Source organism: Arachis hypogaea, chromosome 4 (genome assembly GCF_003086295.3).
Source record: "Arachis hypogaea cultivar Tifrunner chromosome 4, arahy.Tifrunner.gnm2.J5K5, whole genome shotgun sequence".
In the NCBI taxonomy this organism is placed as follows: domain Eukaryota; kingdom Viridiplantae; phylum Streptophyta; class Magnoliopsida; order Fabales; family Fabaceae; genus Arachis; species Arachis hypogaea.
This window is the reverse complement of record NC_092039.1, coordinates 49,353,779-49,370,117: the sequence shown is the minus strand read 5'-3', so window position 1 is coordinate 49,370,117 and position 16,339 is coordinate 49,353,779. Positions and strand designations below refer to the sequence as shown.

At 38.7% G+C, this 16,339-nt stretch overlaps 1 protein-coding gene across 1 annotated transcript; it reads right to left on the bottom strand.

The window, feature by feature from the left end:
* Window positions 1-13,445: 13,445 nt before the first annotated feature.
* On the bottom strand, window positions 13,446-14,756 carry LOC112794853 (uncharacterized). The gene is made up of 2 exons (XM_025836827.1): window positions 13,983-14,756; window positions 13,446-13,892 (listed from the first exon to the last, which is right to left on the bottom strand). Exons 1-2 carry the CDS (start codon window positions 14,754-14,756, stop codon window positions 13,446-13,448), a joined length of 1,221 nt encoding a protein of 406 aa, XP_025692612.1.
* Window positions 14,757-16,339: the final 1,583 nt, after the last annotated feature.

Genomic DNA, 16,339 nt, shown 5'->3' with positions numbered 1-16,339 from the left:
AATCAGAATGGATCCATACTATCCCTGTGGTTTAGATCTGGAAGAGATTGGCAACCGCGATTGACGTACGCAAAATTACCGATTAAGAATTTAATTCAGAAATCAGCGTTGCAAGTACAGTTCTTAATCATTAAAAACTCCGCATATCAATTTAAAAGGGTTGTCACAAAATTTAGAAATAAATACTGGTAGTAGAAATCCCAGGTCGTCTCCCAACGGGTTGCTAAGAGAGTGCTATTTATTGTTCAAGGAGGCTTCTGAGAAATTTGAAGTTGGAGAATAGAATTAAAGCAAAGTAAGTGAATGAGAGATTTAATTAATTATGATAAAAAGCCTTGATTGGGAGAAGATTAATCGAAAGTTCTATCCTTATTGAATTTTCCCAGGATTAATTAATAATGAGTTGTTGTTTTTACTTAGTTAACCTTTACCGAATAAACGAAAGTCAAGTAACTGAGCCAGCTTCTATTCACAAGTCCTAATCCTATCCCTTGGGAATGATTAGCGTTAGTAACTAGAAAGCTAGCCAACAACTTCCAATTATCAATTAATTCTTGAGTATTCCAACTCAAGGGTCTCCTATTAATCAACTCCCAAGTCAAGTTGGGAGTATACTCCATTGAAATGAATACAGCATTCTGGTGCATGAAATTGTGATCACACTTTTCATAACTCTGCACAACTAACCAGCAAGTGCACTGAATCATCCAAGTAATACCTTACGTGGGTAAGGGTTGATCCCACGGAGATTGCCGGCTTCAAGTAAGCTATGGTTATCTTGTAACTCTTAGTCAGGAGATTAATGATAAAAAGGATTTTGTTGCAAAAAGTAAAAGAGCATGAAATGAATGATACTTGTTATTCAGTAATGGAGAAGAGGTTGAGGTTTCAGAGATGCTCTGTCTTCTGAATCTCTACTTTCCTACTGTCTTCCTCTCTCAAATGCGCAAGGCTCCTTCTATGGCAGGTTGTATGTTGGTGGATCACCGTTGTCAATGGCTACCATCCGTCCTCTTAGTGAAAATGGTCCAGGTACAATTTCTGTACGGCTAATCATCTGTCGGTTCTCACTTATGTTGGAATAAGATCTCTTTATCCTTTTGCACACTGTCACTGCGCCCAACATTCGTGAGTTTGAAGCTCATCACAGTCATCCCTTCCCAGATCCTACTCGGAATACCACAAACAAGGTTTAGACTTTTCGAATCTCAGGAATGCTGCCAATTGGTTCTAGCCTCTACCACAAAGGTTCTAATCTCACGAATTGGAATGCTCTGTTGTCAGGAGAGGCAAGTCAAACTCGTGGATTAGAAACCCAAGAGATACGCACTCAAGCTGTCGCCCAATGACTACGTTGAGCTCAGATAGAACGGAAGTGGTTGTCAAGCATGCGTTCATAAGTTTGAGAATGATGATGATTGTCACAGATCATCACATTCATTCTATTGAAGTACGAGTGAGTATCTTATAACGGAAGCAAGCGTGATTGAATAGAAAACAGTAGTAATTGTATTAATTCACTGAAACACAACAGAGCTCCTCACCCCCACCTATGGGGTTTAGAGACTCATGCCATAGAAGATACAATATGAAATGTAAAAAATGTCATAAGTCCTCAATAGTAACCTAGGTTTACAGAGAATGAGTAACTAAGTGCAGATAGTGTAGAAATCCACTTTCAGGGTCCACTTGGTGAGTGTTTGGGCTGAGCTTTGAAGCTTTCACGTGCATAGGCCATTCTTGGAGTTAAACACCAGCTTGGGTGCCAGTTTGGGCGTTTAACTCCAGTTTTGGTGCCAGTTCTGGCATTTTATGCCAGAAAAGGATTTCTAGCTAGCGTTTAACGCCAGTTTGGGCCATCAAATCTCGGGCAAAGTATGAACTATTACACATTGCTGGAAAGCCCAAGATGTCTAATTTCAAATGCAATTAAGAACGCGCCAATTGGGCTTCTGTAACTCCAGAAAATCTATTTTGAATGCAGGAGGGTTAGAATTCAACAGCATCTGCAGTCCTTTCTCAGCCTTTGAATCAGATTTTTGCTCAGGTCCCTCAATTTCAGCTAGAAAATATCTAAAATTATAGAAAAACACACAAACCCATAGTGAAGTCTAGAAATGTGATTTCTGAATAAAAATTTATAAAAATATAACAAAAAGTGAATAAAACATGCTAAAAACTATATGAAAATACTACCAAAAACCGTATAAAATATCCGCTCATCACAACACCAAACTTAAAACGTTGATTATCCCCAAGCATCTAGACAAACAAAATAGGATAAAAAGAAGATTATGGTGCAATAACATCTCAGAGTCTTTAATGAAGCTCAAATTCAACTTAGATGAGAGGGGCTTAGAACTTTTTGCTTCTGAATAGTTTTGGCATCTCATTTTATCTTTGTTTGCAAATATATAAATCTCACAAGGAATCAGCTGATGAATCTCCACTTCTTTTCCCAGCATAATACAGTGAATCATCACTGCCCTTTTGACAGTGACTTCAGACCTGTTACTGGTGGGAAGCATAGAACGCCCAATGAAATCCAGCCAGCCCCTAGCAACTGGTTTGAGATCTCCTCTCTTCAGTTGGTTTGGTACACCTTTTGAGTTAGTTATCCACTTGGTTCCAGGGAGGCATATGTCCTCTAGAACTTGATCCAGCTTTTTATCTTTAACCATTCTCCTATTAAAGGATTCTGAATCATCTTGTAACTGAGGAAGTTTGAGGACTTCTCTCACTTTGTCAAGATGAAAGTAAATAACCTTTCCTCTGACCACAGTCCAAAAGGTGTGGAAGGAAGTTCCCTCCATGCTTTACTTATCTGTCATCCACAGATTTGCATAGCAGTCATGGATCATGTTTCTTCCAACATGTATCTCAGGATTAGCCAGGATTTCCCAGCCCCTGTTTCGAATCTGCTATTGGATCTCCCGATATTCGTCATCTTTCAGATCGAATTTAACTTTTGGGATCACTGATCTTTGGCACCCAATTTTGAAGTAATGGTCTGCATGTTCTTTTGTGCAGAACCTCTCATGTATCAAAGGTTTTGGATTGTTTTCTTTCTTGCCTCTTGGAGTGGTTTGTTTTCCTTTAGGGGCCATGATCTTGGTATATTTTAACTCAGTGATCATGGAAAAACAAACCAAACTTAGAGGTTTGATTGTCTTCAAACAGAAAAAAGAAAGAAGAGGAAGAGAGGGATAGATTCGAATGATGGGTCTAGGAAGGTGGACGAATGTGTTTTAAAAAAGGAGGGGGAATGGGTTTTGAATTTTTTTGAAAAAGAAAAGATAGAAAGATATGATTGATAAAAGATAAACATGCTGTGAAAAAGATAGGATTTGAAAATTTAAAAGATATGAAAAAGATATGAGGAAGTAAAATCTGAATTTTTGTTAATGCATAAAAAATAAAAGATAATATGGATGAATGAAACAGATTTAGGAAGAAATTGGAGAGATAAATGAGTTTTAAAAAATGTTTTGAAAAAGAATTGAAAAGGAATTGCAAAGATTTTATAAGATTATTAATTTTTTTTTGAAATGGGTATTGAAAGATGAAGATTTGTAATAATTTTTATGCAGAAAATTATGAATTAAAATAAGAAAATTTGAAAAAATTTGAATTGGAAACGAAATTCCCTCCCCCTTGCTGTTCTGGCGTTAAACGCCTAGAATGATAGCCATTCTGGCGTTTAACGCCCATCTGATGGCCACTTTGGGCATTTAACGCCCAGCCATGTACCCTGACTGGCATTAAACGCGGCAGAAAGCCTTTGTCACTGGGCATTTTTCTAAACGCCCAGGAGGCTGCTGTTTCTGGCATTAAACGCCCAGAATGCTGTCCATTCTGGAGTTTAACGCCCAGAATGGTACCTTTACTGGCGTTAATTGCCTAGAATGATAGCCATTCTGGCGTTTAACACCCAGTTTGCTACCTTTATTGGCGTTTAAATGCCAGTAAGCTTATTTTCCATTGGCTTCTCTGTTTTTCTGTTCTAGACTCTTCTGTTACTCTTTAAACCTTTGTAATTGACCATATACCTTAAAAATAAACTATATTAAACTCATATAATTATTATTTGAATAACAACACTGATAAACCCCTATTTTAGGGTTCATCTTGTGCTCAATTGAGTGGTTTTTATCAACTCTTTACCCACTTATTCATACTATTTGAATGGTTTTACTTTTTACTTCCGGATTTTGTGCTATGATTGAAAACATGCTTCTTTGGGCTTTTAATTTTGCTATGTTTAATCCTCTCTTATTACCATTCGATGTCTTGATATGTGTGTTATGTGATTTCAGGGTTTACAGGGCAGGAATGGCTTAGAGGATGGAAAGGAAGCATGCAAAAGTGGAAGGAATAAAAGAAATTGATGGAAGTGCAAAGCTGTTAGCCCTGACCTCTTCTCACTCAAATAGTCATAACTTGTGCTATAGAAGTCCAAATGAAGCGGTTCTAGTTGCGTTGGAAAGCTAACATCCGGGGCTTCGAAATGATATATAATTTGCTATAGTGCCTGTACAGTTAGGCGACACGAACGCGTGCTCCACGTGGACACGTCGCAGTGACGAAAATCAACGTGATAGAATTCGCAATCAGCGATTTCTGGGCTGTTTTTGACCCAGTTTTTGGCCCAGAAAACACATATTAGAGGCTATAAAGTGGGAGAATCCATTCATTCATCATCATTCATTCATAATTCACAATTTTAGTTTTTAGATGTAGTTTTAGGATTTAGGATTAGGATTCCTCTTAAAGGATTTAGGATTTCTTCTTCTCAATTTTCAGGTTTATGTTCCTTTTATTTATTTTCCCAATTTACCTTATGAACTTTTCTATGTTAGATTTGATTTCTTTTATTAATGCAATTTGAGGTATTTCAGATATACGTTTTTTATTTAGCTTTCTATATTCTTGGTTCTGGTTGATTGATTGGTGACTGTTGAGTTGTCAAACTCATCGTGATTGATAATTGTTATCTTTGCTGATTGATTTAGATTCCTATAACTCTAGTCTTTCCTTAGGAGTTGACTAGGACTTTAGGTGTTAAATTGATTTGTCCACTTGACTTACCTTTATAGTTAGAGGTTGATTGAGTGGGAGCAAAAAAAATATAATTCTCATCACCATTTATAAGGATAACTAGGATAGGACTTCTAGTTTTCATACCTTGCCAAGAGTTTTCTTTGCTATTGATTTAATTCCCTGCAATCTATTTTCCTTGTTCAACCTTTCAAAAACCCAAAAATATTATTTTCCATAACCAATAATAAATCATACTTCCCTGTAATTCCTTGAGAAGACGACCCGAGGCTTTAATATTTCGGTTTATAAATTTTACTGGGTTTGTTACGTGTGACAACCAAACTTTTGTACGAAAGGATTCTCTGTTGGTTTAGAAAATATACTTACAACGCGATTATATTTGTGAAATTCTTTACCGATAGAAAGTCCGATCGTCAAAAATGGCGCCGTTGCCGAGAAATTGCACGATCAAACATTGCCATGTGACGTCTCTCTGGTACCTCATCAAGTAGCCACACAATAGGAGTCTCGTACACATGATTTAGGTTAAAGTTCATGTACAAATGGGGTGCAGACATTGGCTGGTCTCACAGTATATACATATAAATAGAAAACGAGATTCACCCTAGACTCAAAAGACTACCTAGGGCGGAATTCTTTTTGGGAACGATCGTCAGCGAACTACGGAAGGGTACTCATGCTTCCATTTGAAGGGGGGAAGGGAGAGAGAAGGGGTAAGAACTGGGGAGTTCTTAGTAGGGTCGGGGTTATTAGTTAAGTTCATTAATTATATGTTGTTTTTCAAACAAATAGCAAAATACAAAAAAGCAGTAAATAGAAGATGAAGATAAATAGAGGAAATAGAGAAAATAGAAAACAGAACACAAACAAAAGAATACAAGAAAATACAACACAAACACAGAGAATATAATACAATCAAGGAAAGCATACATTCATACCACAATCATAACCCTAGCACAGGTAATGAGCTCATCTTCCGGTTTCTACACGCTCCCGACGTAACCCGAAGCAGCTGAAACAGGTATGGCTTTCCAGTTTGACTAAGTCAACTCAAATTTTCAAAAATTATGAGCAAAATAAGAAAAAGATATTTTTTTAATTTTTAATGATGAGAGAGAAAAACATAAGAATGACCCAAAACATGAAAATTTTGGATCAAAACACTCAATGCATGCAAGAACACTATGAATGTCAAGATGAACACCAAGAACACTTTGAAGATCAAGATAAACATTAAGACTTATTTTTGAAAATTTTCAAGAAAAGAAAAACATGCAAGACACCAAACTTAGAAATCTTCAATGCTTAGACACTATGGATACAAAAATGCATATGAAAAACAACAAAAAACATAAAATAAGAAAATATCAAAATCAAACAAGAAGACTTACTAAGAACAACTTGAAGATCATGAAAAACATCATGCATGAGTTTTTGAAAAAATGCATAATTTTTTTTAAAAACATGCAATTGACACCAAACTTAAAATTTGACACTAGACTCAAACAAGAAATACAAAAATATTTTCGATTTTTATGATTTTATGATTTTTTTGTATTTTTCGAAAATTATTTTTTTTTGGAAAACGCAAACAAAGAAAAAAATTTTTGAAAACTTTTTGAAAAGAGCTTTGAAAACTTCTGAATCTCTGCTTTCTTGCTGCTTTCATCCAATTCTTCTTACTGTTGTCCATGGCAAGCAGTATGTAGGGCATCACTGTTGTCAATGGCTACATCCCATCCTCTCAGTGAAAATGGTCCAAATGCTCTTGTCACAGCACGGCTAATCATCTGTCGGTTCTCGATCATGTCGGAATAGAATCCATTGATTCTTTTGCGTCTGTCACCACACCCAACAATCACGAGTTTGATGCTCGTCACAGTCATTCAATCCCTGAATCCTACTCGAAATACCACAGACAAGGTTTAGACTTTCTGGATTCTCAAGAATGGCCGCCAAAGGATTCTAGCTTATACCACGAAGATTCTAGTTAAGGAATCCAAGAGATACACGCTCGGTCTAAGGTAGAACGGAAGTGGTTGTCAGTCACGCATTCATAAGTGAGAATGATGATGAGTGTCACGGATCATCACATTCATCATGTTGAAGTGCAACGAATATCTTAGAACAAAAATAAGCTGAATTGAATTGAAAATAGTAGTAATTACATTAAAACTCGAGGTACAGCAGAGCTCCACACCCTTAATCTATGGTGTGTAGAAACTCCACCGTTGAAAATACATAAATGATGGTCCAGGCATGGCCAAATAGTCAGTCCCCATAAACGTGATCAAAGGATCATAAGGTGAACCAAAAATAACCCAAAGATGTGGTCAAAAGACGACTAGTACAGTAGTAAAAAGTTCTATTTAGTGCAGAAATCAACTTCCGGGCCCACTTTGGTGTGTGCTTGGGCTGAGCTTGAGCTTTACACATGCAGAGGCTTCTTCTAGAGTTAAACGCCAATTTGTAACATGTTTTTGGCGTTTAACTCTGGTTTGTAACGTGTTTCTGGCGTTTTACTCCAGAATGCAGCATGGAACTGGCGTGGAACGCCAGTTTGCATCGTCTTAACTCGAATAAAGTGTGGACTATTATATATTGTTGGAAAGCTCTGGATGTCTACTTTCCAACGCCGTTAAAAGCGCTCCATTTGAAGTTCTGTAGCTCTAGAAAATCCATTTCGAGTGCAAGTAGGTTAGCCTCCTATCAGATTTTTGCTCAGGTCCCTCAATTTCAGCCAGAAAATACCTGAAATCACAGAAAAACACACAAACTCATAGTAAAGTCTAGAAATGTGAATTTTTCATAAAAACTAATAAAAACATCCCTAAAAGTAGCTAGATCCTACTAAAAACTACCTAAAAATAATGCCAAAAAGCGTATAAATTATCCGCTCATCACCTAGGTTACTAGTTTAGTATTTAAACAACTTTTAGAGATTTATTTTGTACCTCATGACATTTTAGATCTGAACTTTGTATCTTTGACGGCATGAGTCTCTAAACTCCATTGTTGGGGGTGAGGAGCTCTGTTGTGTCTCGATGGATTAATGCAATTATTTATGTTTTCTATTCAAACACGCTTGTTTCTATCTAAGATATTCATTTGCACTTCAATATGATGAATGTGATGATCCGTGACACTCATCACCATTTTCAATCAATGAATGCGTGCCTGACAACCGCCTCCGTTCTACCTTAGATTGAATGAGTATCTCTTGGATTCCTTGAATGAGTATAAGCTAGAATCCATTGGCAGCATTCTTGAGAATCCGAAAAGTCTAAACCTTGTCTATGGTATTCCGAGTAGGATTCAGGGATTGGATGTCTGTGACGAGCTTCAAACTCACAAAGGTTGGGCGTAGTGACTGACGCAAAAGGATCAATGGATCCTAGTCCAACATGAGTGAGAACCGACAAATGATTAGCCGTGTGGTGACAGTGCACCTGGACCATTTTCACTGAGAGGACGGATGGTAGCCATTGACAACAGTGATCCACCAGCATACAGCTTGCCATAGGAGGAACCATGCGTGTGTGAAGAAGAAGACAGGGGGAAAGCAGAGATTCAGAAGACAAAGCATCTCCAAAACTCCAACACATTCTCCATTACTACATAACAAGGGCGAGTCATTTCCTTTTACTCTTAAAGCCACAAAGAGCTCTAAGCTGGCCATCTGTTTCGAGTAAACCATATTCAAGTGGAAAAGTAAAGATAAAAAGCTAAGGATTTTACCCATTTTAAGTTTGTATTGGGCGGTAATGGCCTTGGGATAGGTGTTTCCAGTGGTTTTGCAAGCTCTACTTTTGTGAATTCTTCCACTTTTTTGCGAATTTCTTCAACTGCAACCACGTCTTGATCCAAGTCTTCGATATCTTCCTCATCACTTGAGTCATAATTGGGAGGTTGAGAAAAGTCCACCTCTGCATCATCTTCGTATTCACTTGGGGAAGATTCTTCTATTTCAAAAATTCACTTGCGGATGCAAGTTCATTACTAGGAGAACTTGACTTGTGATTATCAACATGATGGAAACCTACTTCTTGAGTTGTTTCGTCCAGTTCTTCATAAGATACCTACTTTAGGGGTTGTGCACTCTCCTCCTTAGCATCGATCACAAATTTCTTGACGGAATTCTCCTCAATTCTGGATTCCCATGGAGGTTCAGCGTCTCCTAAGTCTTCAACCAACTCTTCTTATTCTATAATGACAGCTCCCTCCTCTTGTTCCAGTACAAAGTCATGCTCCGTACTGTCTAATGGAGTTTCTAGTATCTCCTTCATGCAACGTTCTTCATTAGATTGTCCACATGGAGCCATGGGAGTTTATTGAGTGTCCAAACATCGGAGAAGTAATTGATTTATCGCTTGATTCAATTGGTGAAGGGTTGCATGAAATTTTTCTACTGTTTCCTTGAGATGTTCCTTGATAGATTCCTTGGTTGATGGATATAGATATGGTGCATAGGAAAGTGGTGGTTCTTGGGAGTAATTGGATTGGAATTGGTGTGGATAGGGTTAGGGTCATATGGAGGTGAATGGTGGTAGGGGGCTTGTGAGTGTAGTGGTTTAAAGCTGTGTTGAGAAGGTGGTTCATAAGCATATGATGGGGCTTGTTGGTAGCCACAGGGGGGTCCACTATATCTGTCATCTGGTATACACCTCAGAATGGCTCTTGACCATAGTAATTTGGTGGGTGTTAGTTGTCACGAAAGTGTCCACCATAGCTATTGTCCTGACATGCATTCTGGAATGGTCGTGGTCCATGGTATCTTGGAGGGTGTTGTTGCCTAAAGGGTTGATCAGATCCTCGTGGCTCCGTTCATCTTTGATTGTTTTGACCTTGATGCATGTTCCTATTATAGCTTCCATTCCTTTCAACACTATTAGAACCAAATTCAAAGCGATGGGGGTGAGAACTCATAGTAACTAATAAAAATTAAAAAATAAAAACAAAAATAAATAAATAAGAAAAATAAAATATTTACAATAACCCAAAATAAGGCACAAGTTTGCAATTCCCCGGCAACGGCGCCATTTTGACATTAGGACTTTCTATCGGTAAAGAAATTCACAAATATAATTGCGTTGTAAGTATAGTTTCTAAACCAACAGAGAATCCTTTCGTACAAAAGTTTGGTTGTAACAAGTAACAAAACCTAATAAAATTTATAACCGAAGTATTCAAACCTTGGGTCGTCTTCTCAAGGAATTGCAGGAAAGTAGGATATATTATTGGTTATGGAAAAAGATATATTTTATTTTGGATATTTGAAATAAGGAACAAGTAAGAGTGAAGTACCAACCCGGCCCCTGTCCATTTCCAGGAATGACAACGCGACTCCTCAAAATAAAATCGATCCAGTTCGGTCCCTGTCCCCGATTTTCGTCACACAAGACGGTCCCCATGCATTTTTCTCCGGCTAGGCTTGACGGAAAATGCTGAGCTGGCTCATTCGGTGCTTGACCTGTCATAAGAGGTGGATGACGTGTTCAATCAGTGCTGAGCTGGAGAAATTGAAATAGATAGGGGCTAATTTGTCCTACCCAGTCACCATTTAAACGACGTCGTTTCAGTGGGAAGCAACGTTTCATGTGCTTTTGAGAAGGTGGGTTTCCATAAAAACCCTTCCCCCAACAACGACATCCTAACAGAGCCATGAGCAGCAGCAACGAACCAGTGTCAAGTTCCATGTATGGGAGTGGAAGAGAAGTTTTTAAAGATGAAGGCAGAAGTCCTCTAAGTGTATCTGTAGGAAGTGTTGCTGTACTGAAGAAGAAGAAGTTCATTGCTCCACGATGCCAGTGTGGGGCGCATGCTATTTTGTTTCTCTCTTCAATAGAATTGAACCCTAATCGGTTATTTTTTGGATGTCCACACTTCAAGGTAATTTGAAATTTAATTTAAGTTTTGTTTATTTTAACTCAGATGTGACATCTTATGAGATGTGGGTATATTCTACAGAGCACAAAACCGCATTGTAAATTTTTTGCATGGTTGGATGATTATGTTGCATCATTTGAAGAGTTTTCCAAAAATTCTCCTGATATAGAGGGTTGGACGCGAGATCAGAGTCAGATTCCTGATGCTGCTGGTGTTGATGCTGGAAAACTGAGGGAACTAGATGCAAGAGTTAGTGGGTTAGAATTGGAAGCTAAAAATTGTAATGCCAATAGTGGTTCTAGTGGCGTATTGTTAAAGCTTTTGTTATTGCTTTTGTATTTGGAATTGTGATCTCCAAATTTTTTTGAGGCATATGAGTAGCAAGAACCTTCTGTGACACTAGGTTCATAGTGTGTCTTGTTTCTTACAAGTGTATATTGTATTACTTTAGAAGTATGTATGTTATTTCAGATGAGATTATGATTTGATCCAAGAAAAAGGGTCTATTACTACTTTGATGAATTCTGGAAGCATGTAGTCATACAGATTTCTTACTGGAAAATGTTGGATAAACAAACCCAGAAGATGTCTTATATAAAATATTAATAGAAAATAACCAAACATGTCCTTGTTCAGCATGAGAAAGGGACAACTTATAGCCCTCTAACACCAAAAAGAAGGCCAACATGTAGCCTTGAACCAAAATGTTTCCTAAATTCTCAAGTTTCAAACTGAGTTAAACATCTTATACATCAGTCTAATAGAGTTTCAAAATGACTTAAACATGCATACAAACACTTAAAAGCTTCCAAAATATTTCCTAGATTTCTAAACACTGACACTTAGACTAATAACAAAAGGAGTAATTCTTATCATCTATGTCAACAGCAACATATCAGATATCAAGTCTTCCTAGGAGGTATAAACCCAGGGGTAGGAATGAACTTGAAAAGCCTTGCTGCAGTCCCAGAACTTGCTGCAGCCATGGTCTCAGCAGAAGGAGCACTTTGTTGAAAGGGAACATTAGCAGTTGTTGTCCTCGGGTTCACAGCCTGACCGGTTGGAACACATGGTATAAGACCTGATGCTGCTTGAACTGATGGTGGAGTAGGTTGTCCAAATGAAGGTGGAGGCGAGATAAGAGCGGTTGGGGGCCTAACCATAGGGTGCTTTTTTCTTTGGGCATAACTGAGGTTGGGGGTGGAGCAGGGTTGTGGGGGTGGTTGATTCAGGTTCATAGCCTCTCCTGCAACCTATAACAAAAATTTAATGAGAATAAAATAAACAAAAAGTTTAAAACAACATTGACCAATCACTATATCTCATCTGTCTGTGGTGCATTTTGTGAAAGGGGAATTTCTTCTCCCTGTTCTTGTTGGTCAGAAGTACCATTCTTATGCATTGTCTTTGGAAGTTTCTTCTTATACTTCTTTGCCTTTGTCTAGCATAGGAGTATAAACACGTTAGTGCAAGGAGAGTGTAATATGTCATCTTACAACAATAGGGATAAGGAGCAGGGTAAAAGATATTACCTGTGGATCCATAGGTGGGGGAGGTTGAACACTAGCACTGTTCAAATTGACATTAGGTCCTACATCCTAATCATATAAACAACCAATAGTGAGACACATAAACCCCTCACAATATTTACATGAGACAACTAAACCCTTCATAAATTTTAAATGAGACACTTAAACCCTTAACAACTACTACTGTGTACCAAATCGAACCCTAATTACTTGGCCTCTGTTCTGGTTTGTGTAAAAGGGTACAATCTGCAACCCCTTCCCCTTACCAGCTCTTCTCTCTTTCTTGGTCAATGGCTGCCAGTTTGGGTCCTTTGGGTCATTCTTACAGGTCTTGTAGTAATGCCCAAGCTGTCCACACTTGCTGCATGTCACTTCAATGGTCTTCTTGACTTTAGTGGCGTGCATCTCAGGTTCTACAGGATCTACATTCCTCTTCATCTTGGGGCGATGAGCTGGTCTCTTGATGTTGGGTGGTTCCGTTCTTGGAGCATCACACGGGGTCCAGTACTCCTCTGAATTAACTGGTTTGATGCAATGCATATATATTGCTCTGATTGATTGCATGGTGAGCCATTTATGCACATGCTCCTCTGACTTCAGACCAATTTTATATATTGATGCAACAACGTGACAACAAGGCATGCCTAACAAGAAGCACAATCCAGACATGCAATCCACAAGGTGTTATGATACAATAATTCAAATAATGCTTGATTCATAAACAACAAGTATGCCAATATTCCAGCACCAACACAACAGAAATTTATAAAATTCCATAAGATACAATAAATCAGATAAGATGATTTCATAAACAACCTTACCAGTAAGTTGCCAAACATTACAAGTGCAGGTCCTTTGTTGAAGGTTAAATCCAACCTTTCTTGCCCCTTTGTGAACCTCGAAGAGCACCCTATCATTGTCTCCAGCCCAAATGGCTCTCCACTTATTAACTTTAGGTTTCATAAACTCCTAAAGTTTCTTCTGCTGTACTGGTGCCAATTGACCGCTATAACTCTCAAGCTTCTTCTTATGTGTTGCCATTTTTCTCATTAAATAGCATCTCAAGTCTTCACACATCGTTAATATGGGCTTTCCCCGATACTCTATGATCTTCGCGTTCCACACCTCGCACATGTTGTTGGTTATATTATCCACCTTCGGCCCATGACTGAAATATGCTTTAGTCCACAAAGCCGGATCAAATCGCTGTAAATACTCCCATGCACCAAGATTGATTTTCTTCATTTTCTCCATGCATGCATTGAATTCCTGGAATGTTGTGCATCTTGTTGCTTCCCATACCATTTGCTTTGTTTGCTGGTCTTTGAAATGCTTGATAAAGTTTTTCCAAATATGTAGCACACAATTGCGATGGTGTGCATTAGGCATTACTTTCTTGATAGCTAACTCTAGCCCCTGCAATCGTTACAGACACAGAAATAGTTTAACAGTTTACATATCACTTGCATTTTTCATGAAAGATAACAAACAAACTAATTGAATTACCTTCTGCTGATCACTTATAAAATTCCATCCATGTTGTGTCACCAACCCCAAATCATCCTGCAACAGCGTTAGGAACCACTTCCAGGTGTCCTTACATTCATTAGGGACAACATCGTATGCTATGACAAAAAAATTGTTGTTTGCGTCTTGGCCCACTGCACTCAGTAATTGTCTGCCATAATACCCTTTCAAAAAATAGCCATCTCGGCCAATTAATGGCCTACAACTCTGAATGAAACTCTTATTGGAAGCGTTTAAGCTAATGTATAACCTATCAAATAATGGGAGGGCTTCAGGTTGTGGTATTATCTCCATCAATGCTGTGGACCTGGGATTACTCTGATGAATCTCACTCAAGTAGTCTCTAACCTTTCCATACTGTGCCCATGCATTACCAATGACCATCTCTCTAGCTACTTTCAAGGCCCTCGCAATCATTCTATAGTTAAGTTGCACATTATACTCCTCAATCATGTGATCTATTGCCTGCCTTGGTTTCAAATCAGGATGGATTAGTAGTCTCTTAATGAGCTTCGATGCCACCCAGCCCCTATCTGCCATGTTGCTGCCATAGTCTCTGGCACAGGTGTGCTCATCTATCAAAGTTTTCACCTGGAAACACCTACTAGCACTATTCCAATATGTGAAAATCAGCCATGGACAATCCTCAGCAGCACATGCTTCCCTCAGCCTATGCTTTTCATTTTTAATATATAACACATCCTTTCCCTCAAATACAAAGTAGTCTTTTAAAGCCTTCTTGAACGTTTCCATTAGGGGTGGCAACACTACCCGAACCCGCGGGTACCCACCCCGCCCCTACCCGCTCGGGGCGGGTAATTACCCGCCCCCGCACCGGGGCGGGTTTTAACGGGGCGGGTTCTTGGGCGGGGCGGGGCGGGGTCGGGTTTAGGTTAAACCCGCCCCTACCCGCTCCGGTATATATAATATATATAAATATATATATTTTTAATATATAATATATGTAACATATATAAAATAATTAGTAAAATGATTAATAATATTATATCATATATAAATTTTTACTTTAATTTATGTTATATATGTAAATGGTGGTTATATAATTTTTAAAATTTTATTTTATTTGTTGGATTTAATAATTATAGGGGCGGGTAGGGGCGGGGCGGGTACCCGCAGGGGCGGGTTAGGGTTTAACATTTTACTACCCGCAGGTAGGGCGGGGCGGGTTTGATGCGGGTTTTTTGTAGGGCGGGGCGGGGTCGGGTAGAGCAAAAACCCGCCCCTACCCGCCCCATTGCCACCCCTAGTTTCCATTGTAGGAAACATCTGACAAACCTTAAACACTACCTTTCAATACTCAGTATCCTCACTAAAGTAATCATATACAGTCCTTCCCTTATGCTCAGAAGAAACTGGGCTCTTGAAGGCCTCACTCTCATACTCATATGGTTTCTCAAAATCACTATCCATCTCAAACTCAGTTGGGACTGAGCTTCGGTTACTAGGCCCATCACCCACATTAGGACCCTCACCTGATCCACCTACAGGTCCATCTCTTTGGTCTATTTATCCAGCCCCAACATTTAGTCCAGCTTCTCTACTTTGGCCCTCCATCCCCTTCTTGCCTAGTCCATCTCTTAAGATATGCCTCCTTCTAACACCAGAGTATTTTTTAGATGTTCTATTCTTTGCAGTCCTTGGTGATTGTCTTAGGGTATTACTACTTACACCACCCTTCTTTCCCTCGTGCTTTTTAAGTGACACTATTTTTTTAGGCACACTATTCTTCTTCTTAGTTCTTTTTTCCTCATCTGTACTTTTATCCTCAGTTTCATACCCAGCAGCCTCATTACTCGTCTTTTTCTTTGCTGAAATTCCCTTTTTTGGAACCTTTTTCTTTCTCTTATTTTCTTCTTCACTACCACTATCATCTGTCTCAAATCTAGGGGGAGGAGGCTTGTAAGGCTCATCCTCTGTTGTCTCATATCCATCATCAGTTGATGACGATGATGATGATGAATCCAACACAACAGTCTCCTCAACCATATCTTCTTCAACTACATCAGGCATGTCCACATCGTGTTCAAAGTAGATGTATAGCTCATCAGTTTCCCTGTACCTCAACTTATCCTCCTTCATTTGATTAATTTCTATGTCTCCTTTAATTACATGGAGTCCAGCTTCCATATTCGGTTCTCCCATATCAAGCCAGAACATCTACTTATACTCCCGGTAACCCAATTCTTTAAATAATTCAACCAAGTCAAAAAAATTTGCATAATCCAAGTCTAAGGGGGGAAATCTCTTTACTTTACCATCCAAGTAGCAGAGATCACCTTCAGAGTTTCTAACAAATCTCCCCCCATGGTGAAACA